Source organism: Canis lupus, chromosome 15, assembly GCF_003254725.2.
Source record: "Canis lupus dingo isolate Sandy chromosome 15, ASM325472v2, whole genome shotgun sequence".
Lineage (NCBI taxonomy): Eukaryota > Metazoa > Chordata > Mammalia > Carnivora > Canidae > Canis > Canis lupus.
The window spans coordinates 39,495,192-39,518,132 of record NC_064257.1 but is presented as its reverse complement, the minus strand read 5'-3'; the positions used below and the strand labels follow the sequence as shown (position 1 = coordinate 39,518,132).

Below are 22,941 nucleotides of genomic sequence, written 5' to 3'. Positions count from 1 at the left end.
CATACCATCATCTCATGAACAGAGAGGGAAAACCTGGATCCTCTGCCTATAAAATCCCCAAAACCCATCTTCCTTTTCTATTAAAAAAAAAGAAAAATTAACTTATATATTTGTTCCAAGAAGCTGGCAGAATTTCTGGAATCATATTAGTAATAGGCAATCCAACTAAGAAAAAATTGGGTAAAAACTCCATAGAATCAAAAAATTCTTATTTGTGGAAAGCAGCATCCTGAAATCTTTTTAGTGACAGAGACTAAGAAACCATGTGGCCTGTGGTTGAACTCCGGCTAGATCTGGGATCCTCCTCTACTACCCACCCTTGTCTAAATGCACAAGGCTCCATAATGACTGAGAGCCCTGCCTTTGTAAGTTCTCCAGTAAGGCCATTAATGTCTTGTTCATTTTCTTCACAATAAGGAAGTATAACAGTACTAATATCTCTAACTAGAACATGCTAAGTAATAGGTGGAAATGGGCTATAAAGTTTAATTACTTAGAATTATAAAACAATCTTGGGTAAATTATTTATCCTGAGTTGATCACAACAGTTTCTTCCTCGTGCCTCTAAACCGTCCCGATGATGTTCATTTCACCTCCTCCCCCATACACACTGCTTTTACTTCTCAGTTGAGGAAATGTGGAACCAAACATCAATCAGCCCTATTACTATCAATAAACAATAGTGAAAAAAAGAAGAAGAAGAAGAAGAAGAAGAAGAAGAAGAAGAAGAAGAAGAAGAAGAAGAAGAAGAAAAAGAAGAAGAAGAAGAAGAAGAAGAAGAAGAAGAGAGAAAAAAGAAGTTCAAATGACTCAGCCAAAGTCAAGGACATACACATTTACAGGATTTATAGGCTGGGGCAGAGCCTTGAGCTCTCAAGTTTGCATAGTACTTCAGTCTCTGATACTGCAACCCATAGCCCCAAAGGAGACCATTACCTTGTGCTTCGTCATTGCACCAACAATAAGGGGACAGACCATTCCAGAAAGGGTTCCCACTCCATTTGAGATCCCCATGAGAATGCTGGCATAACGGGGAGCAATGTCCAGGTGGTTGACGTTAAAACCTACGGTGAAGCCAAAACCTCAAAATCAGAGTCCAGAACATTTTGGGCACTACACAGCTTTTCCCAACTCTCATCAATCTATTTGGTCTCCTCTACCGTATAACTAATGGTATAGTTATATACCTCTCCCAAGGTGGCTACATTGAGAATCGTCAGGCTTTGTGCATAGCAGAAAAACGTGCTGTGATTGATCAGCAATGGCTCCCATGAACCCTCCATGGGGGATTTATGACACCTATGCTCCTAGGTAGAACTCCAAAATAACAGTGTTTTGGGCAATACTGAAAAAAAATTGACAGGATCACATTTACTCAGAGTAAACAACTGCACCGATTGTTTACAGTGCGATTAGAACCAAATCTGGCCTCATAATACTCTCCCCATCCCGGTCCTCAGCTCACTTCCAAAAGGCCACCAGAGGTAAGCTTATCTTGGTGGCCACATGGCCCAATGGGAAAGATACTTTTCTGATAACAAATATTTGCAAAAACATTGGCAGAACTCCCGTGACCTCCACAAGACTTCCACATCCATACTTGATTTGGAGTCTGTAAAGCTGGTCTTGGATCTCACTTCCAACACTTAAGTAATTTTTAGGCCTTTGTTCTCTCCTCTAACATGGGGGCAAGATGACTACTTAAGTCATAAACAGGGCAGCCCCGGTGGCACAGTGGTTTAGCGCCGCCTGCAGCCCGGGGTATGATGCTGGAGTCCCGGATCGAGTCCCACGACAGGCTTCCTGCATGGAGCCTACTTCTCCCTCTGCCTGTGTCTCTGCCTCTCTCTCTCTCTCTCTCTCTCTCTTTCTGAATAAACAAATAAATAAATCTTTAAAAAAAAAGTCATAAAGTTGTGAGTCGAGCCTGGGGGAAGAGGGATGCCAACCAGTGCCACTACCACCACCAGGACACTGCCTGAGGCTGCCGCTGGCTCAGCGTCTCCCTCTCTGAGTATCTTCTCCAAAATGATAACTGTTTATCAAGAGAGAAAAATGAATGGAATGAAGGAAGAGCAGTGAAGGCAGGGGAAGGTGCTAGGTGCTAGGCTCTGAAGGAGGAGGCCACACGCACTGGGACCCAACTCTACTAGTGTTGCTCTTGCTGGGTGAACTTTCTAGAGTCAGATGGACTTGTCTCTGGCAGCTTGATTGAGATGCAAATGTGGACAAAGGATTGAAGTCTTCAGAACCTCTGCTTCTTCATCTACCAGCTGGCATAATCAGTCTTATAAAGTTGTTGTAAGAATTAAGTTAAATAATGGATGTTAAGTCCATGGTACACAGAGGTGAAAACCAATACGAATGGTCCTTATGGGTGGTTATCCATCGGTCTTGTTTACCACTATCTTCCCTGAATTGGCAAAGGGTCTGGTACATGGTACGCACTTGATAAATAATTGTTTAATTACGCATTCGAGCCATTGAAATTACAGCAGGGGATTGTAGGCTTTGTTTATTCATGTTTTTGTTTCCCTTAGCCTTGCTTTTTCATTCTCTATTCTGAGCAAAGAACCTGAAAATAGGATTTAAAAAAAAAAAATTTTTCCCCTAATCTGGCACATTGGTTGTTTTTCCCTACCTCTGATTCAGAGAGAATTTTGAGAAAACCTTTTCTATAATAAATGTACCTTCTCTTTCAGATCAAAGTGTCAGACAATCAGAATATAAAACAGCTGCAAGATTAATTAATCTTACTGTTGATTTGAAAGCGATAAACACTTTATTAGAAAAGAACCCAGAGATAAGAAGCAATTAATATGATTGTTGAGTATTATATTCTGATACAAAGCCTAGGCATCTGCGTTCAGCTAAAGATAATGTGAGAAAAGATTTAGATTTCTAGCTGTGCAATCCTGGTGTTTAGGAGAAAAAAATCTTTGAGAAACCAAGATACTGATAGTTTTTTGTTTTTGTTTTTGTTTTTTGTGGCGGATACAAAACAATCAAAAGCTCACAAGCTAGGAAAGTCTGTCTTCTCTCTACAGGACATTTCTCAGAGCAAGTGTCATCCATCCCTCTATCTTCCTAACCGACCTGTCTCAGCTCTCTTGTTAACAGTCATTTCCCAAATGATCCCAGTCTTCCCCGGCATGTCTATGGTGGCAGATAGCAGATCCTGAGGAATTATCACCCCCAAGTCTATTGTTCCTCCACAGTGCAACTACTGGTCAGGCAAAACTTTTTTCCAATCCTAGCCACTCAAGTTACATAAGCAAGTTGAGTCACCTCTCTGAGCCCTGGTGTCCTCACTGGTAAAATGGATATAGCAATATCCCTCTCATTGTGTTGTCAGGAGCATTAAACAAGATCATGTCAAAAAGTCGCCAGCACTGAGGAAGTGCTTTAAAGAAAAAAAAAAAAGTAAATAAATAAATAAATAAAGGCAGGTGCTGTTTTTGGTATATTGCGTTTCTCTCCTGCCCGTGGCATAATTGGTAATCCAGGAACGACATGAACCTAAATATTTCATTATCTCTGGAGACAGGATATGAATCCCTTTTGCAGCACAGTGCTACGGGGGGAAGATGTTCCTCAACATCTGCTGGAAATCAGCTGAATTGCTTTAGAATTTTTGCTGCTCAGAGTGTAGACCCCGGTAGCAGCCACTGCAGCCGCGCTGGGGAGCTCATGAGAGATGCTGAATCTCAGGCCCCGCTTGGAACCTGCTGAATCAGAATCTGCATCTTGCAAGATTGCAGGGTGGTTTGTATGTGCGTCAAAGTTTGAGAAGCCCAAGGTGAAAGTGGGTAATAACTGAACAATCCAATTCACAAGAGTGAATACTTATTAGTCTGGTTGTGCTTCTCGCCCTGGGTAAAGGTTTTCAAATGCTTTATTTCTACTAGAATGTAAACTTTATGAGGACACCATCTGATTTTTTTTCCCCGCTGTAACATCCCTCCTAGTGCAAACAGCCCTGACTTATCCTAGGAAATGCACCCGGGTGCAGAACTACCTCCAGTTCCTGGAGATCTCCCAACAATCCCATGAGGAAACCAGGGCTTGGGATTTTCAATAACTTAGCATTTTTTTCGTTTATGCAGAGCAACGAGTAGAGAGAGGCCTCAAAATCAGGTTTATGCCCCTCCAAGCCCAAGTTCTTAGCTGCATGTTTCTTTTAAAACAGACTTTTCCCCCCTTAATTTCACTGTTGAGCAGCTCTATTTATTTCTAAAAGACCAAGGCTTTATTTTGGGGATGGTTTAAAAAACTATCAGAGGTTCCATATCTTTCTGCCCTGGGATATTCTTACCCTGATCTCTCAGGCAGCCTAGAATAGAAGAAAGAGCAGAGGTTTATAGTCAGCCAGACCTGCACTTTCTTCTCTAGAAAAGGAAAGCTGTGGCGAAGACAAAATCTAAAGAAGCTTTCCACTTAAAACAAAAAACTTTGAATTTTAGGACACTATGTCAAATGACTCTACCACCTGACTTTTGGGCTGATGTTAGCCATTCTCTAGTTCAAAGTGAGGACTGAAAATGTCACAAGAGCCTCTGTGAGGTAAGGTGACCTGGTCCAGAGGCATGAACATGCCCCTTCACCTGGGACACATGCTTATGCCTCTGCCTGTGGCTCAGGGGGGTATCTGCATTTTGTGTCTTTCTCCAAGCAGGGAAGTAGGGACAATCCCAGCTCGACTGGGCTCCCAGGCCTGGTCCTCAGCGATCTTAAAAAGTCAGCCCCACATTATGAAACCGTCTAGCCAGTAACCTGCTCCTTGTGAATGGTCTGGCTACTAAGGGAAAGTGAAACAATATTCCCTTCTCCTTCCTTCCTCCCAAGACTTGCTGAATCTGTAGAAAAAATGGAAAACCAAAGGACACATCACCTGAAATAGCAAAGCCGCTAAATCCTACAGCAAGCACCAGAAAGGAGATGGCCACCCCTTTGGTATGGGAAAAGCCAACCACCAGGAGTAAGGTTGCCTCCATGCCAAAACCTGCAAATGGAAACAGCAAGGGGGAAAAATGTTGTTTTCATGTCATTCGGCTCAGTTCATGAATTTATCAAATGAGAATCTTTTCATATTTCCACAGACCTAAGTTTCTAGTATATACTTGCTGGCACATTGCTCACAACATTACCAGGGGGGTTTCATGACCACATGACTATGCTAATACCAGCTAGGGGTTCCGTGAGCCTTCCAGTGTACAGGTGCACTCTGAATACTGAATGGCTCCAGCATGTTCCAAAGATGCCCCTGGGACAGGGAATCTTTATTATTAGTTGCTCCATGGGTAGTTGCCCCTGCCATTTCTAAACACTAAAACTCTCTCATGTACTGTCAAAGATCCCCCTTTGATTCTATAAGTTATGGCCTCTCACGGAAAAATAGAATGACAACACTCTAATATACGTTGCCAGGAATGACCAGAAAACTGCAGTGAATATCTGAAACAAAAAGCAGCACTTCACTTCTTTTAAAGCATAAGGCAAAAATCCCTCCCTTTCAGAAGTTTGCCAAGCTCTCGGGCCTCTTCATAAAACCATGAGATATTCGCACAGAAGTAGAGCAGGACAAAAGTACTTTCTGTTCCTTTCATTCCAAATAAGTGAATCTGGTACAATAAAAAAAGGGATGTGGAAATTATGAAGATGTTCCTTCTCACAAAACACACACACAGGCACACATACAGACACACACACACACAACTTCAGTCAAGAGCAGACACAAAGATGGTATAAGTGCCATTTCCAGGTATATGAAGTGCCCTGGGAGGTGGAAGGCAATGATGCCTTGTTCTGGAGACTGCTGATTCCAGACACCGCCCACCCGCCCTGTAGTTACCTCAAAGACCACATACTCACATCACACCTCTGTTCCCCTATGTTTTACTTCTAAACAAAGACCACCACCACCACCACATCACCCCCACCATGCTCTCTCTTCTTTAAATTAACCTACCCACCCATGTTTAGAACCTTGTGAATGGTCTGGCTACTGGAGGAAAGTGAAACTATATTCCCTTTTAGAGAATATTTATAGTCAGACTTTAGACTTAAGAGTCAGACAAGCCTGGGCTCAGATTCCATAACCAATCACTAAGTATGTGACCCTAGACATGTCGCTACACCCCTTCAATGCCTCATCCCCCAAAATGGGGCTAATACTGCAACCTTGTTGGACACTAGATTAAACAAAATTGGGAATATAAGGCATCAAATACAGTGCCTGTTACACAAGCACAGCTCAAAAGTCGACCAAAAGTAGGGCACCTGGCTGGTTCTTGATCTTAGGGTTGCAAGTTTGAGCCCCACATTGAGTATAGAGATTACTTTTTTTATAAAATCTTAAAAAAAAAAAAAAAACCCGAAAGTCAAACGTACAAATCTCAGAATCATCTTGGCTACTTCTCACTCTTCCTCAGCTTTCCCACACAAATCTAGGGTATCAAATCTGACCTCTGCTTTCCCCTCTGCCACTGTCTTGTCCTGACCCCATTACCTCTCCCCTGGGCTACCTCAGTAGCTGCTTTAATGGTCTCCCCATCTCTTCCTCCTCTGACCCATTCTCCACATCACTCTCTTCCTAAACCACAAATCTAATCCCTTGACCCTTGGCTTAACTTTCGTCAAGGTTCCACATTATCAGTTTGGTGCAATCAGCCTTCCTCACTATTTCAGTCCAATCTGCAGTACCACCACCCCCAGGCCACATAAGGCCCTCTGTTGTTGTCCCATGGATCCCTGAGCCATTTCCCACTCACAACACGGTTCCACGCCCCTGACGTGTTTCACGGGCTCTTCCTTTGCCCAGGATGCTCTTCTCCAGCTACTTAGTTCTCTTTTTCTAAAGCAACCTTCCTATCCTTTAAAGTCCAGCTCAAATGCGGCCTCCTCTCAGAATCCCCCCCACCCCAGTCAACCCCCCTCCCCCACCAGCCGCCCTTGCTCCCTGCAGTGGAGCCCATGCCTCTCCCCTCTCACTGATCTCACAGGACCTTTCAACACTGCTTCCTGAGTCTTAGTTTGTGTTTTGGTCCCCCTACAGGGTACCACGTTCAAGGCAGAGCCCAGCCAGTGTACAGCAGGCGTTCAACAAATAATATTTGGTGAATTGATGCAAAGGAAAGGAAATAGGACGCAGAACCAAGACAATTAAGTTGAAACACAAGTGAAAACACTTTCTGTAGACCTTGGTACGTTGCTTACCTTCTGAGCTCATTTTCCCCCACACTGTCAAAGAAACAGGGCAAGCACCAGTAATTCTTTTAGATGGGCATCAAAGAGAATCAGATGATGGGGCGCTGGGGTGGCTCAGTGGCTAAGCTACCAGCTCCCAGTTTCAGTTCCGGTCACCGTCTCAGGTCATAAGATGAAGCCCGGCCTCAGGCTCCATGCTGGGCATGCAGCCTGCTTAACACTCTCTGTCCCTCTGCCCAGCCCCCACACTCCCTAAATGGATGGATGATAGATGATAGATAGATAGATGATAGATAGATAGATAGATAGATAGATAGATAGATAGATAGATAGATAATGGATAGATAGATAGATAGATGATAGATAAAAAATAAGATCTTCTTTAAAAAATCTTTTAAAGAGAATCAGATGAAACAAAAACAGTAGTGCTTATCCACTGTGGGCTTTATACCGCATCTACTCATTAATCAATTCTGTTTCGACGTTTTAAGTCATATATATAAGGAAAAATTGCTAGTGTTTTATATACGAACTGTATGTACTTAAGACTCAACCTGTCTTAAATATCAAGGCATCTGGCTGAAACCTCTTTTATCTTAACACTCTAGGCAAAAGTTGTACCAAAGAATTAACTCCTCCAAAGAATTAGAACAGAGACATTTTGTGAAGAATAAAACTTACAAATGATACACTGGTTCATCTGTAAGAGGTGGGGGGGATGATCTTTGCCAAATAGTAGATTTCCAAAGGGAGAAAAAAAAATTAAGAGCCTAAGTGGTTCTTATCAACAGCGAAAAATGCTACAGATAGGACTGTATGCTTTAGGAGCTTGAGAATAAAATGTGAACTTCAGAGGTGATCAAAAAATCTTGGACGTGAACCTCTTTGGAGCTGACAAGAGAAACAGAACTATGATTTAAAGGTCTGAGAAAAATGTTCATCTCATATTAAAACAATCTAAAGTTCACACAGGCAACCAATTCAGCCAGACAAGACTTTTTTCTCCCAGTCTCACTTTACACATACTACAGAAGGAAGTACAAGGATTTGACATCTGGTTTTGAAGATCTTGGAGATGTGCCCTGATCGAGAATGAACTAGAACAGAGCTTCATGTCTTAGGTGATCTGTTTGCTTTAAACGATTCTAGCAGCAAACATCCCCATGGAAAGAAAAGGTGACAGACTCCAGAAAATGTGTGATCCTTCTCCGATAAGAAATGCCCTCTATATTTCTTCTCAGAGAACATGAGACCAACTAAATTCTCCAGAAGATCATGCAAGTGTTTGTTTTGTCCAAATCAATCTGGCTTACTCGGTGATGGCATAAAACTCTCTCTTCACATATTCATCTCTAGTCTAGCATCTTTGTATATAAGCAGAATAGAACAACCATTTTTTAAAACATACAATGTGGAACTCACTGGTCCTGCTATTTCAAAATATAAAATGACATGAAAAGACATGTGAAGAGGTTTGGATTGGTTTTTGTTGATGATGCTATTTTGTGTGTTTCTTTTTTAAAGATGAGGCAGATGCTAGGGAGATTCTGTGTTTGCATTCTAGTGTCTAGAACAAAAAAAAATTATTCTCAAAAGTTACTTCATTAGTACCTCAAAATCGTTGAGTATTCTCACCACCACCACCCGACACCAACACTATCGATTATGGAGGAATGATGGCTGAAGTGATCGGGGCAAAATTAAACAGAGCAAGATAGTCCTATAAAATAGATTCAGAGTCCTCAAGGCATGTGGCTGGAGATGCAGTTGTGCAAGTGGGGTTGAAATCCAGAATTTTCTTTCAACTTCGAGGTTAAGAGGTTGCATAATTTTGACCATGGGTACATTTGAATAGCATATAGTTATTGAATGCTTCCTTAGAAAACTTCTGTTTTGCCAGTGTCTTAAACACAGAAGAGGAAAAAGGCATTGACATATGTTGAGAACCTTCTATAGGTTGAACCCATGCTAGGTGTATTTGTACATCATCCCATTTAACATTCATAACCATCATTGGAAGTAAATACTATTATTCAGATTTTAAAGAAGAAAGTTAGGCTTGGAGAATTTAGAAATCCCTCCCACTCTCTCTACTTCCGTTGGTACCACTTTAGTTCAACTCACCATATTCTCTTGACAGAATAAATGAAATAGCTTCCTAGCTGGTCTCCCTTCTTTCACTCTTATGTTCTATCTTCTACTCTTCAGATTTAAAAACACAAATCAAATCATGTCACTTTCTCTGCTTTAAACCCTCTATTTGCTTCCCTGGGCATTTCAAATAAAATCCAAGCTGTGTGCACATCTATGAAGCCTCCCAAGATCTGGCTCTAGTCCAGCATCCTGGTCCCATCTCCTGTCTCTCTCTACCTCACTCCTTTAGCTCCACCCATTCTGACTATCCTTCCTTCCGGCCTAACATGCCACATTCATGCCTGCCTTGGGGCCATTGCTCATGCTACTCTCTCTGCCTAAAACACTTTCCTGCAAGAACTATAATAAAGCAGGAAGTGATGAGTTACCAACCAAGTATATGTACAGGAAGGAGCAGTCACTGGAGGTTGAGGTGGACTTCACAGGAGGGAAGATGAACCCATGTGGAAGGACATGTGGCGAGGACTAAGGTGAGAAGTGAAGGTGAGCTGAACTCACAGTAAAGATCAAGGGAGTGAGCAAAGTCAGAGATGGAAAGAAATACTCAGGGCCTGGTATGGAGGGGACTATTCAGCTGGGCCAGAATGTGATCATCGGAGGAGAGGAATTGGCTCCTGTATTAGTTTCTGATTGTTGCTGTAACAAATTTTCAAAAATTTAGTGGCTTAAAATAATACAGACTTAACGATCATACAGTGCTGCAGGTCAGAAGTCCAAAATGGATCCTAGAGAACTAAAATCAGGATGTTAGCAGAGCTGTGCTCCTTCTGGACACTCTAGGGAAACCCCATTCTTGCTTTTTCCAGCCTCTAGAGCCTGTCTACATTCCTGGCTTGTGGCTGTATTACACTGACGTTTGCCTCTATCATCCTAGCTCCTCTGACTGAGCTTCCTGCCTCCTCTTACAAGGAACCTCATGATTACACTGGATCCATCCAGATAATCCAAGATAATCTCCCCATCTCAAGATCCTTAATTTAATCACATCTGCAAAGTTCCTTTTGTCACGTAGGTAAACATAACCACAAATTCTGGGAATCAGAACCTGAACATTTGGTGGGGGCGGGGAGCATTATTCTGTCTACCTTGGCTGCCACAAATGCAGTGCCACAGAGCTTCACCTCTCCCCCACCAGGGAGCTTCACCCCTCACCCACCTCTCACCCACTGCCAATCTTCAGTCTCCTATAAAAAAAAGTTCATGTTAATGGCATAGCCAACCATTTCTGCCTGGGGCCAGAAGTCAAACTGAGGGGAGATCCGATGCCCACAGACTATTCCCAAACTCCCTGGTCAGATTTTATACACAGAAAGCATCCAATAAATACTAAATTTAAAACACAAATACAAAAAGGGATAAGGAAAAAGTGGAAGATTTTTTAAAAGGTGAACAATCATAAACATTGCGGGGGTTCAGAATTACTTTTCCCTACCTCTTTTGGAAAATCACATGGCTTCTACTTTGTCTTTGCAAAATCAAAACATAAAGCAGGAACTCAGTGAAAGTAGAAAAGAGAATGAGGTGTGGTTGTGTGTGTGCCTACCCATACACCAGCATATGCTGAGAGGAAAGAAGACCATTCAGAGGAAATACCTTTCTTGGGTTTCTTACCGAAACCTGTATGTGTAGAAAGGGAAGGTGATAAGGGAAAATATCTACATAAGCAAAGGATTATGTGACTGGGAGAATGTATGGGAAGGATAAACAATAAACATATGTCACAGGAAATTGGCTTTGGCCTAGAGCAGATGAAAGAAGCATTTCTGGGAGATGTGTACAGATTTGCCAGCTAAGTTGTCCTATCACAGGCTGCACAAGTTTGGACTGAATGGCCAGTTGGCGGGGGTGTGATGGACACTCAAGTATCTGCCAGAGGATGGACTTTGAAAGAGAGAAAGAGAGAGAGAGAGAGAGAGAGCAAGCTGGGGAGGGACAGAGGATGAGGGAAAGGGAGAGAAGCAGACTGCCCACTGATCATGGAGCCAACACTGGGCTCAACCTCACAACCCTGAGATCATGACCTGAGCCAAAATGAAGAGTCGGACGCTCAACCAATTGAGGCACCCAGGTGCCCCAAGATCCTTGTAATGGTTCGGCATAACCTCCAAAACATGCTCTGCAACTCAGTTTCACCTCATTCTCTAAAGGCTGCCTAAGCCACCAATGAAATCCATAGTACCTCCACAGTTCATGATTTTTCTGACAGCCGTTGTGGTCAAAATATTTCTGCTTCTTAAATAATCAGCCAACTGTCCTCCAATAGGCACAATGATAGTCATAACCATGTGTGGGACTGCTGACAGGAGGCCCACCTGTAATGAATAAAGAACAATGAGCTATTTCTAGCTGCTTTGGAGAGATTCACTTCCCTAATTCCCTGCCCCCCCAACCAAGTTTAATTATCTAATTACCTGCCACCCAGATAGTCCTGAATTTTATAATAAACAACGAATGAGTGAATAATTTTAAGTACCAGATTGGTAGCTCCTTGAGGGTAGACCCAACTGGTATTCATCTGCCAATCTGCCATTCAACCCCAGCACCTGCCATAGCGTCTGGCACAGGATAGTCAAATACTGGGCACAGAGTGAGCCTTGACTGATGGCAAGCACTGTGACTTGCCTCTGCTAGCTCTCCACGGTCACTTCAGACAGTACCGGGAGCTATGCACACATCGACCTCTACGGCCGCTGTTCTTTCCCTTGTAGAAAGGAGGTCATGTCTTTCATGATGATGGTTTATGCTTCACCAGCTACATCTTTCCTCCCTGAAATATTGGCAATGACTGAGGATATTGAAAGAGGTTCTTTCTAAACCATACAAGGCAATGGTTTTTAATGCTACAATTACCATTACAGAGAAATGGGTGGTCTGCAAAATGAGCTTTAAGGCCCTTACTGCTACTCACCGAGTAATTTATAGGGGGGAAAACCCCACAAAAACATCTTACCTGGAAATCTTTGTATCCGTACCTCATATGCAGTCGTTGAATTTAGCTTCAAAACCATTTTGAGCTCAGATAGAACATACATCTTTAAAAGCAGCTTAATACAGCCCTGATCCTTATGAAGAAGATATTAAATAGCTATGTATACTGTGCCTAGGATGTAAAACCTGTCTGACTTCTAGGGTATTTGATGTCACAGGAGCATTATGAATTTTGATCAGCAATTTAATTATTTTGTCACGCAAAGATTTTCTCAGTAGAAGCAAGAGATTTAAAGTTCAAGAATATTTGAAGCATCTCTGTGTTTACCTTACTTATTGCAAATCCAAAGACCTCTTCAAAATAAGCAGGCTGACTTATTAACAGCAAATAAAAAGTCCAGCTTCTGCAAAAATTTGCCACAATGATTGCATAAACCGGCAACGACGTGAAAAATCTTTTCCATGGTGTGTTAAATTTCTAGAGAGTAAAAATACCATGAGAAATTTAGTAACTATATTGACATGTAATTTTTCTTAAGAGGACAGTATAATCACTAAGAGAAAGAGATAAGTCTTGATCTTTCCATCTGTACTTACACTGAGGCTAACCACATTGGCTCCTTCTCCTATACTTGTCTCTATGTATGTCCTCTCCTCACTGGATATTGTTGGGTGAGCAGCTGGGCACTCATAGGCCTGCAATAGCCAGAACATGTACCAAATAATCCCAAAAATGCCTGCAGTACAAAACAAGAGGCTTACAGTTATGGTTTCCTTGTCTTCTGTCTCTAAATATTCCAATTCTCAAAATATTCCCACATGGCACAATGTTCATTTAGGAGAAACTGTTTTGTTGCTTTGCCTGTTGTTGTTGTTAACTGGTATTTAAAGAAAGACAATATTGTTCTCACTAAGGAATTCTACTTTAATATAAGCATTAAAAGAATCCTAAGCAGACAAGTATTCCATTTATATGATACATTTGTTTTAATAACCTCTATTTTCATAGAGTAAATTCTTAGCCAACCCCATTATACAGTGAAATACCAACTCTATGAGTCATCCATGGGAACTCATTAAGTCAACTTACTCACCATAAATATAAAAGACAGAGGCCCATCCAATGTACTGTACCAACACCCCAGCCAGAGGCATGGCAATCACTGCCCCTGCATAGGAGCCTAGAACAAGAAAACATGGAGGAAACTGAACAACTGCCACACAGGCCCCTTCAACCTATCTAGAGTTCCTGTTGTGGAAATGAAGATGGATCAAACTGAGCAAGAGCCAGAATGCCTCCGTGCAGAGGGACACACTCCCAGTGTACCTTAAAATAGCACTTCCAGGAGAGAAAGGTCACTGAGTACCCTTTGATTTTATCCAGGTACCATGGAGGGATTGGGCAAAGATGACTCAGGCACAGCAATTTTGAATTACATGAAAGAATAGAAAAAACAGATCAGAAAAAAAATCTAACAGAGATTTGAAAAATTCAACCAGGTACAATACTATGGGCTGAAGATAGGAAGCAAAGGAGCCCATGGATCTGCCTTTCAGAGCTCACGGTTCAGAAGAATGATCAACTCAGTCTTTAAATGAGGGACTTCAAACTATTAAGAAATCATACTTTTTCGAGTCTTGGTTTCTTTTAAAAAATCAGAAAACAGTTCTATTCAAGGATGGCAGAATGAACAGCAAGGCTGCTCTCCATCTACCCCCGGAATGGGCCCATTTTGAAGTTTATTTCTTTGTAAACACCTAACCTTGTAAACACTTTACCTACAGGTGGGTATTTATCTAGTCTAGACAAGATCACGAATGCTAGAGGCAGTGGCCTGGTCTCCACTGTCCCCTACAGCTCCATGATAATCTGCTATAGAAACACGAGTCCTAAAAACTTCCCATCAATATTCATTGGATCCCCCCCCCAAAAAATATTACCTGAAATTTGCTTTGGGCTGTGAATGAAAAAAAATCTTGCTCAGAAAAAGTGAGCAGCAGCAACAGGAAATTCTGTATCTCAAACCTCAGTGCTAAGGTAGACCATCAAGAAATGGGAGTAAGGGTATCTTCTAGAGAAAGAGATTAATCCTATCTTTCCAAGCTGGGCCTGACTGGCCAGGAAAGGCACAACCTGGGAATCCTAAATTTGAACATCATGACCCCTGAGGGAGTATCTCAGTCACTTAGAGTCATTATCCTCAGATAGAAGATGAGAATGAAATCTCTATCTCCCAGAGATATTTTTGAGAATCAAATAAACTTTGTCCACAAAGATGTTCTGTAAGCTGTAATTAGTTCCGCACAAACCCCAACTATCATGAGACTATAATGTACAGCATGACAATGCATTTTTTTTTCAGCCTCAGACTTCCTCAAACCAGTAAGACAAGCATTCCAAGGCATTTTGTTTAGAAAGAGCTTCAGGCTTGACTCTGCTGTGGGTGGAGAGAAGGTGGTCTTCCCTGGGCCAAATTTCTAGGACGTGAGGGGTAGGAGAATGCCAGGGACAGGGAAGATCAGGGGATAAATCCACCACCTAGGATGCATTGGGGGCTTTCGGTGTGGCCACTACTGTGTTGAGGATTCTAGACCTATGATTTTATTTAACCCTTCTTTCAACTCTTTGGCATTGGTACCAATGTCACTTCCCTATCTATCACTTCCCTTTAAAAACAGTTGGTCTTGTTACTTTGAGTCATCTCCATTGTTGTATACTTTTAAGTCACTCTTGAATCCATTGAAATGCTTTATGGAGACCTTAGGTTTCTGGCACCTTGTCTATGATGTTTCTTTTGTAATTAGAATAACTAACAGCTTGGTCATCCTGCCTCAAGCTTTCACCACTAAATAAAGTCTATTGAACTGAAAAAAAAAAAAAAAAAAAAAAAAAAAACAAGGCTGGGGGAGGGGAGGTAAGTTGCCAGAGGCCATACAGGTGTGAATGGCAGGAACCAGGTCTGTAGGAATCCAAAGCCTTTTTCCATAACTACTGCATAATGTGATCCTGCCTCCTCTACCCAAAAACGCCCCTTAATTCTTCATAGTAAGAAGAATTCTCTCATTGAGGAAATTTTATACTTGAAACTGAACTTCCCTGTCTATTAGACAAACTCTTCATCCTCCTTCTAGACATGGCTGACTGTAATCTCCTGTCACACCCACAGCCCCTGAGCATACCTCAGTGGGGTGTGCCACCCACACGGCTCTAGGGGAGCTGATTGCACCTTGATCCCTCTGTAGGCAGACAGCAGAGGACAGAGGAGCCCTCCAGTGCTTGTTGAGTGGCATGAGGAAGGGGAGTAGCCATCAGGAGTAGGAGAGTCCCTAAATCTGTCCTTACTAGCTGGGAAAACTTACTGCACTAGATATTTCCTAACATTCCTGCCAACTCCACTACTTTTTTGGTAAGAACTGATTAACCCCAAATTTGGGTTTCCTTCTAATGACATTTTTCCTTGGCTGTTCTTTCAAACCAAGGCCACACCTTAGCTGGGAAGAGTAATAAAGCCCATGACTTTGATCAGGTAACTTTCCTTGAGAGTCAACCATTTCTTAAATCAGCCCTTTAAGGGTTATAAAGACACTAAGAATGGGGAGTGGCAGCTAGTCATTCCTGCTTTGCTGGCAAATCAAAATGAAAAGCCTTGTAAATAAGCCATCCAAAGAAAATAAGATCAAGGATCTGACAATCCACAAGGTCAGAATCTTATTTTCTTCTAGAGTTGGCTCAAAGTCAGTAGTCGAAGTGGAGATGATCTTGAACTACAAACAAGAGAACAGAAATGGTTTCTAAGGACAATAAAGGCTAAAGATGCAAAGATATCTCAGCTGTACACGCAGTTCCAAGCAAGGCATAAAATGGGCATATTGGTGAATATTCACACCAAAGTCCCAGGGATTCTTTATGATAGAATAAAATAATAAATTAATAATAATATAGAATATTATTATATAATATTTATACATTATTCTAGGTATTTTATATTACTCTAGATATTATTCTAGATATTTTATATTATTCTATATTATTATAATAATATTATTTATTATTATTATTAAGGAGGTAAAAAGGAGAAATAAATTAAAATATTCACAAAAATTAAGAGGAAGCTTTATTTCTCCTTTTCACTAAGAAATACAGGTTGGGGGCAGCCCTGGTGGCACAGTGGTTTAGCGCCTCCTGCAGCCTGGGGTGTGATCCTGGAGACCCGGGATCGAGTCCCACATCGGGCTCCCTGCATGGAGCCTGCTTCTCGCTCTGCCTGTGTCTCTACCTCTCTGCCTGCCTCTCTCTCTCTCTGCCTCTGAATAAAAAAAAAAAAAAGAAGAAGAAATACAGGTTGGTGTTTCCTAGGAAAGGCACACTAGCTCGAAAAACCAGGCAGTGCTAAATTGTGATCCTAATTTTGCCCAGTCCCCGTTGTGACTTTCATGACTTAAAGCACTTTTGTCTGCCTGGGCCCCTTCCTCCATTAAAAAAAAAAGAGGAAAATATATTTTACAATTGCGTTGATGGGGTCAGCCTGCACTGTCCTCGTTAAATTATTGATTGGCATCTAGGTAGACGCTTGGAACACTGATTATTCCAGAGATACAGAGAAGGCCACTTCCATGACTTAGAGTAAGACAACCTCAGCAAGGTGAAGGTGGGTCACCCAGGAATTAAAGTCACCTCACTACTTAAGGACCACTGACATACTTTCAGGTGAGGTGGATGGCTTCTTTTTCATCTGGACTATAATGGCAAAAATTAATTAACAGATCTGTCCTATAACATGTACATAGTATGTGTAGTGAGGAAAGTTCTGAATTAAGACTCAGGTGGTCTAGCTCCCATTTCATGCCCAATGTGACCTTGAACCCCATTTTCCATTCAATGAAATTAACTTTACACTTTAGTTTCAGTTTCTCTATCTGTAAAAACAAGAGCAAGATACTTGATGATTCTTTCCTTTCTGCTTTTGACTTCAACAAATACCATTTGTTGGCTCATTCAACAACCACTTCCTACCCCTTCTTTTCCACCTTTCTCTACTAATGGTGCTGGAAAAGCTTGCACTTGGTTTCCTCACTGCCCCTGCAGTTGATGAAACATATGACACAATTAGGGCCAAGGAAATATGTGGAGGCCTGCTAAGGGGTTTTGGGAAAGCTTTTACTTTGCTGATAATAGGAACAGATGTAGTTAGGACAACCATCCCCACTTCTTCCTGCCTTGAATGTGGACTTGATGCCTGGAGCTCTAACAGCCACCTTGTGAACCTGAGAAACAAGTATGAGAGTAAAAAGCTATCACTCCTAGGGCAGTGGAGTAGAAAGTCATAACATGCTAGATCACAAGCAGTAAAACCAATACCAGCAGTCACTCACCTTTGGACTTCTGTTATGTGAACAAAAGAAATTCTACATAGTAGGGTCTTCACATGAAGCCAAAGCTTCCCTAAGTAAAACTTATGATTCTAATACACTTACCACAAAAAGAGGTTGTGGCCAGTCGGCTTCTCTCCAAAGGTGGTGCCCACTTACTCCACATCCCATGGCAGGCTGGGTAAGTCACACCCTGGTGAAACAGTTGAAAATAGACTTTTTGACTTGACTACAGTTTCTGTTGGTGTTTAAAATGTGGATCTTTCTTCTTTAAGAGAGGCTACAGTATAAAAACCCAATTCATAAATAGCTTGTGTCAGCTATTTTAACTCATGGCACAGATGCTGCAATTTCAATATCAGTTCAAACATAAGAATGGTGAGGAAAGGGCCTTTATAGTCCATATTATTATAGAATATTGGTGCAGAAAGGGATTTCTGCAATCAGCTGGTCCATCCCTCATTCCAAGATACAGAATCTGAGGCTAAGAGCCATTGAGTGAGTACATTCTACTCTTCATGGCTGTGCATATCATGTTCTTTCCACCCATCAGAATTTCCCAAAGTGTGGTATATGTCCCTCTAGTGGAACTAGAGTTGGATTTGAGTTGCTACAACAAACTACTTTTTTTTTTTTTATCAGAATTGGCGCAAATATACTCTAATAGGGTTTAGGAAAAAAGGTACCTGGCATGTGAAACCCATGATTTCAAAAATATTGTTGCTTACAATGAGGTTCTTTTTTGGTGTGTGGTTTTGTTTTTTGTTTTTTTTTTTTTTAATGAATTGATCTAGGGAAACACTGTAGGCAAACAAAGCACAAATTGTACATGGATATGACAAAAGCAACGAAGGTTAGAGGTGAATGAGCTTGAGAAACATTGCTCTACATCAGGGCTTGGGAAACTATGGCCTGATTTAGCCCACCATCTGTTTTTGTACTGCTCTTGAGGAAGGACTGGTTTTTGCATTTTTTTCCTAGATTCACATTTTTAAAATTTTTTATTGTTTTTTTTTTAATTCCAGTGTAGTTAAAATACAGTGTTATAATAGTTTCAGGTGTATGACATAGGGATTCAACAACTCTTTGAGTGAAATCTTTGTGTAATATTACACTCTAGGAATTTTACAAATTTATTAACAAATCCATTTAAATTGTTTTTGTGGAAAGGGCCCCTGCTACGTGAACTATAGGACTGGGGCTTCTGCTTCATTATTTATTAAATGACAAGGGATGGGTTAGATTATCTCTGAGATCGCTGCTGGCTCATGTGAAATTCTACATTCTAGGAAATGACTCTTCATTGTGTATAAATTTGTAATCATCCAAGGCATTTTAATTAAAGTATACATGATTGTCATGAAAACTAGGAAGGGGAAATAGTGGGACAAGGAGGAAGATCAGAAAATTAAGTAACTCAGGTTTTCTTTAGAAGCTGAATCATCTAGAGGACCATACTGCAGGTAATGGCATCAAAAACCGTTAAAGAAGGAATCTCCTACCTCCACTAGACCTTGCAAAATTCTGACACACATGACACAGCCGTAGTGCACTCTAGCAGCAGAAGGAATGAACATGTTCAAGGTTGATGTTAAGAAGATGGCGGCTCCAAAGACCCTGAGGGACCAAAACACTGTGTGAGTTGGGCAAGCCTCCCTTTGTGGGTGGGCACTTCGGTTTAACATCGGAAATGAACCTCACGACCCATGGGATATCACCATGGAAACTAATAAACAGAGAAACAGATGTCATGTCAGGCTCTGGTGTGACCCCAGCTAAACTGTTGGGTAGCTTTAAGTCCTGAGCTCATCCCTAGACCCATTATGGACAGATTTTTGGCAGTACAGGAACATCCTCCCTGAATGAAGCCCCAAGGCTGGAGGTTGACCAAGGTGAGGTGAGCTTGCCGGAGATGCACCATTCTGCTTGGTTCTACCCAACTGACTCATTCTGACTCTTATGTTTGGATTATATCTCCTCCTTCATGACTCTGCTGCCATTTGACCAGAAGGCCATACTCTTTGAAAGAAGTCTGTGTCCTGGGACCAGCCAAGCACAGGGTATGTATCTGTCAGAACCCCCAGGTCCCTACCCAGTGCCACCTGTCTTCTCCTCTCTGCCCTGACCACCCATCCTGGGAAAAGAGGACAAGCAGTGTTTTCTTTCTTTCTCATACACTAATGATGCACCAGCCCTTTTAACATGTTGGGAAATATTATGTGTGATTTATTTTTATGGCAGAAATGTGGGCAGTAACCCTGGAGACCATATGAGCCAGTATTTTATCACTTTTTGAAAAGAATACAGTCAGTAAGTGACCATAAATGGAAGACACAAATTAGACAAGAACGTAAGTAAATAAAGTCAGGCTTGTGCATATTTACATCTGATGGTATGGACTTTCAAACTTTTTTTTTTACCTTAACCCATAAAACAGCACATATTTTATATTGCAATGCAACATATAATCATACACACAAACGTAACCAAAACAAGTTTCAAAAACCAATACTTAAGTGTGCAATAAATTAAAATATGTTCTATCCGATTTTATTCTATTTGATTATCTCCTCTTCTATTTTTCTCTTTTTTTATACATTTTTTTACATTTTATACATTTTTATACATTTTATACATTTATTTTTCTCTTTTTTTTTATATGTATACGATGGAATATTACTCAGCCATTAGAAACGACAAATACCCACCATTTGCTTCAACGTTGATGGAACTGGAGGGTATTATGCTGAGTGAAGTAAGTCAATCGGAGAAGGACAAACATTTTATGGTCTCATTCATTTGGGGAATATAAAAAATAGTGAAAGGGAATAAAGGGGAAGGGAGAAAAAATGAGTGGGAAATATCAGAAAGGGAGACAGAACATGAAAGACTCCTAACTCTGGGAAAGAAACTGGGGGTGGTGGAAGGGGAGGTGGGTGGGGGGTGGGGGTGACTGGGTGATGGGCACTGAGGGGGGCACTTGATGGGATGAGCACTGGGTGTTATGCTATATGTTGGCAAATTGAACACAAATAAAAAATAAATTTATAAAAAAAAAGAAAATGCTCATTGGTAAGTCACTACATTGATTTCATTACCATCTAATGAGTTGTGTTTTAGAATTTGAGAAATGCTGCTTTATAAGAAGGTACAGTTCATGAAACCCACACATACAATCACAGAGGACACACACTTGGAAGAAAACTAGAAGTATTTCATATACTCCTTTTCTGCTATATATACATCCTATGTATCCTCCAAGTGGCCATCTTCTTCTGTTTGAATACCTCTGTGATAGAGAACTCAACTGCTCTTTGGGATGGCTCATCCTGTGTTGGATACTTTTATTTATTTATTTATTTGTTTGTTTGTTTGTTTATTTATTTTGTCTTGGATACTTTTAATTGCTCAAACACCTACTAAAGAATTTCAAGGGCATTAAAGACATCTTGCAAGCTAGAGGCAAGCCCCCAAAATCTGTGTGATACTGGACTATCTAAACATAGTACACGGATCGCAGAATGTCACTTATCAAAGGAAACTAACACAGTCTAAACCATGCTTTATTTCACAGATGAGGAAACAGACCCAGAGAAGGAAAAAAAGTGACTCAGTAGAGGTCACCTTGTGAGTTATTTAGGGTCCAGGAACTATTTCTTCTGACTCAGATTCAATTGCTCTTTTTACTACATAATCATGAATTGCAAGATAAATTAGACAAAGAAGTAAATAAAAAGAGACTTGTAAGAACAGAATCATATTAATATCTGTGAATCACACCTATTGGAATTGTTCCTGTCTCTCATTCTGCATCTCCAAATTGAGAGAGAACTATGCAGATTTTTTAAAAACACAAAATCATGTCATGATCTGCACCACATTCATGTGACATCAGTTTACCTTACCTGTTAGCGGCAAACTTATTTGAAATGAAACCACCTGGAATTTGTGTCACAATATAACCCCAGAAAAAAGATCCATGGATGAGGCCCACTGTCTCTGGATCCCAGTTAAACTGTGCTGTCTGAAATGAAAAATCAGATACAGTTGCGTTTGTAAGAAAACACTTGACCATCATTTTTCACTGATGATCCTACATAATAACCCCACAAGGGCCTTCTTTCCTTCCTTTATTCAACAAATATTTGTGGAGGGCTTCACAACAAACAACAAGCACAACAAACTCCCTCCTGCCATTGAGTTTGTCTTCTAGTGAAAGCAAAGAGAGACTGTGTACAAACTTAAATGCAAACACATATATATAATGGGACAACTCTTAAACTATTGAAAATGCGATTATCAGGACACCTGGGTGGCTCAGCTGTTGAGCATCGCCTTTGGCTCAGAGCGTGATCCCAGATCCTGGGATCGAGTCCCGTATCAGGCTCCCTGCAGGGATCCTGCTTCTCCCTCTACCTGTGTCTCTGCTTCTCTCTCTCTCTGTCTCTCGTGAATAAATAAATAAAATCTTTAAAAAGAAAAAAAGGGAAAAAGAAAATGTGATTCTCCAGGGCCAGACCCCCTTTCTTCATTTTCTTCCCAAATAAAGTCACTTTTTTCAGATTCATTGCAAATGTACCTCCTTCTGGGGAAGCTCCCCAGCTCCCTTTTGAAGTGGTCACTTTGTCCTCACTTGTCCCAGAGACCTCTGTCCTTACAGCCATGGCCTGTGCCCAGTGCTGTTCTCAAACTAGCCATTCACACATCGATTTCCCACACTAGGGCAAGCAACTCTAAGGTGCCGGCCACGTCCTTTTGACTTTATAGCTTTAGTACTTAAAATAAATTACTGGAACATAGAAGGTGCAAGGAAATATTTGCCAAATGAATGAATCCATGAATAGCTTTGTAAAGCATTGGGGTGCCTGGCTGGCTCGGTCCCTAGACCATGCAACTAACTCTTGATCTCAGGTTTAACAACTCAAGCCCCACGTTGGGTTATAGAGATTAGTTAAAAATAAAATCTTTTTTTTAAAAAAAGGCAATGATATCAAAATGCAAGGTGTTCCAATTACGGAGGAGGGGTTCTTAGTTATCAAGATGGTATGCCTTATAAACTTTTGTCGGTTTATTTTCCCATCACAAGTTGTTACATATTTATTTGCTCATTTATTTAACATTCACCGAGTGCCTCCTGCATGCCAGGTCAGGTGCCAGATGGTATAAATACTAATGCAAACAAGAACTGCCTCTGTGTTCTGGGCAATCACAGTCCCGTGTAACATTGACCTGTCCTGTTTGCCATATTTCCCATTTTACTAATTAGAAAATTGAAGTTTGAGA

At 41.1% G+C, this 22,941-nt stretch overlaps 1 protein-coding gene across 3 annotated transcripts in view; it reads right to left on the bottom strand.

Annotated features, from left to right (window-relative positions):
• Positions 1–22,941, bottom strand: part of SLC17A8 (solute carrier family 17 member 8) — a 55,464-nt gene that overhangs the window by 2,365 nt on the left and 30,158 nt on the right. For 2 of the 3 annotated variants that reach the window (XM_025438723.3, XM_025438721.3), the window contains exons 3-11: positions 21,564–21,682; positions 19,161–19,275; positions 17,764–17,851; positions 13,383–13,469; positions 12,886–13,025; positions 12,617–12,766; positions 11,540–11,672; positions 4,892–5,002; positions 937–1,064 (exon numbers count right to left, since the gene is read on the bottom strand). In XM_025438723.3, coding sequence (XP_025294508.1) covers positions 937–1,064; positions 4,892–5,002; positions 11,540–11,672; positions 12,617–12,766; positions 12,886–13,025; positions 13,383–13,469; positions 17,764–17,851; positions 19,161–19,275; positions 21,564–21,682 — 1,071 coding nt within the window. The remainder of the gene's footprint in view (positions 1–936; positions 1,065–4,891; positions 5,003–11,539; positions 11,673–12,616; positions 12,767–12,885; positions 13,026–13,382; positions 13,470–17,763; positions 17,852–19,160; positions 19,276–21,563; positions 21,683–22,941) is intronic. The other variant, XM_025438722.3, reaches the window with a different exon arrangement.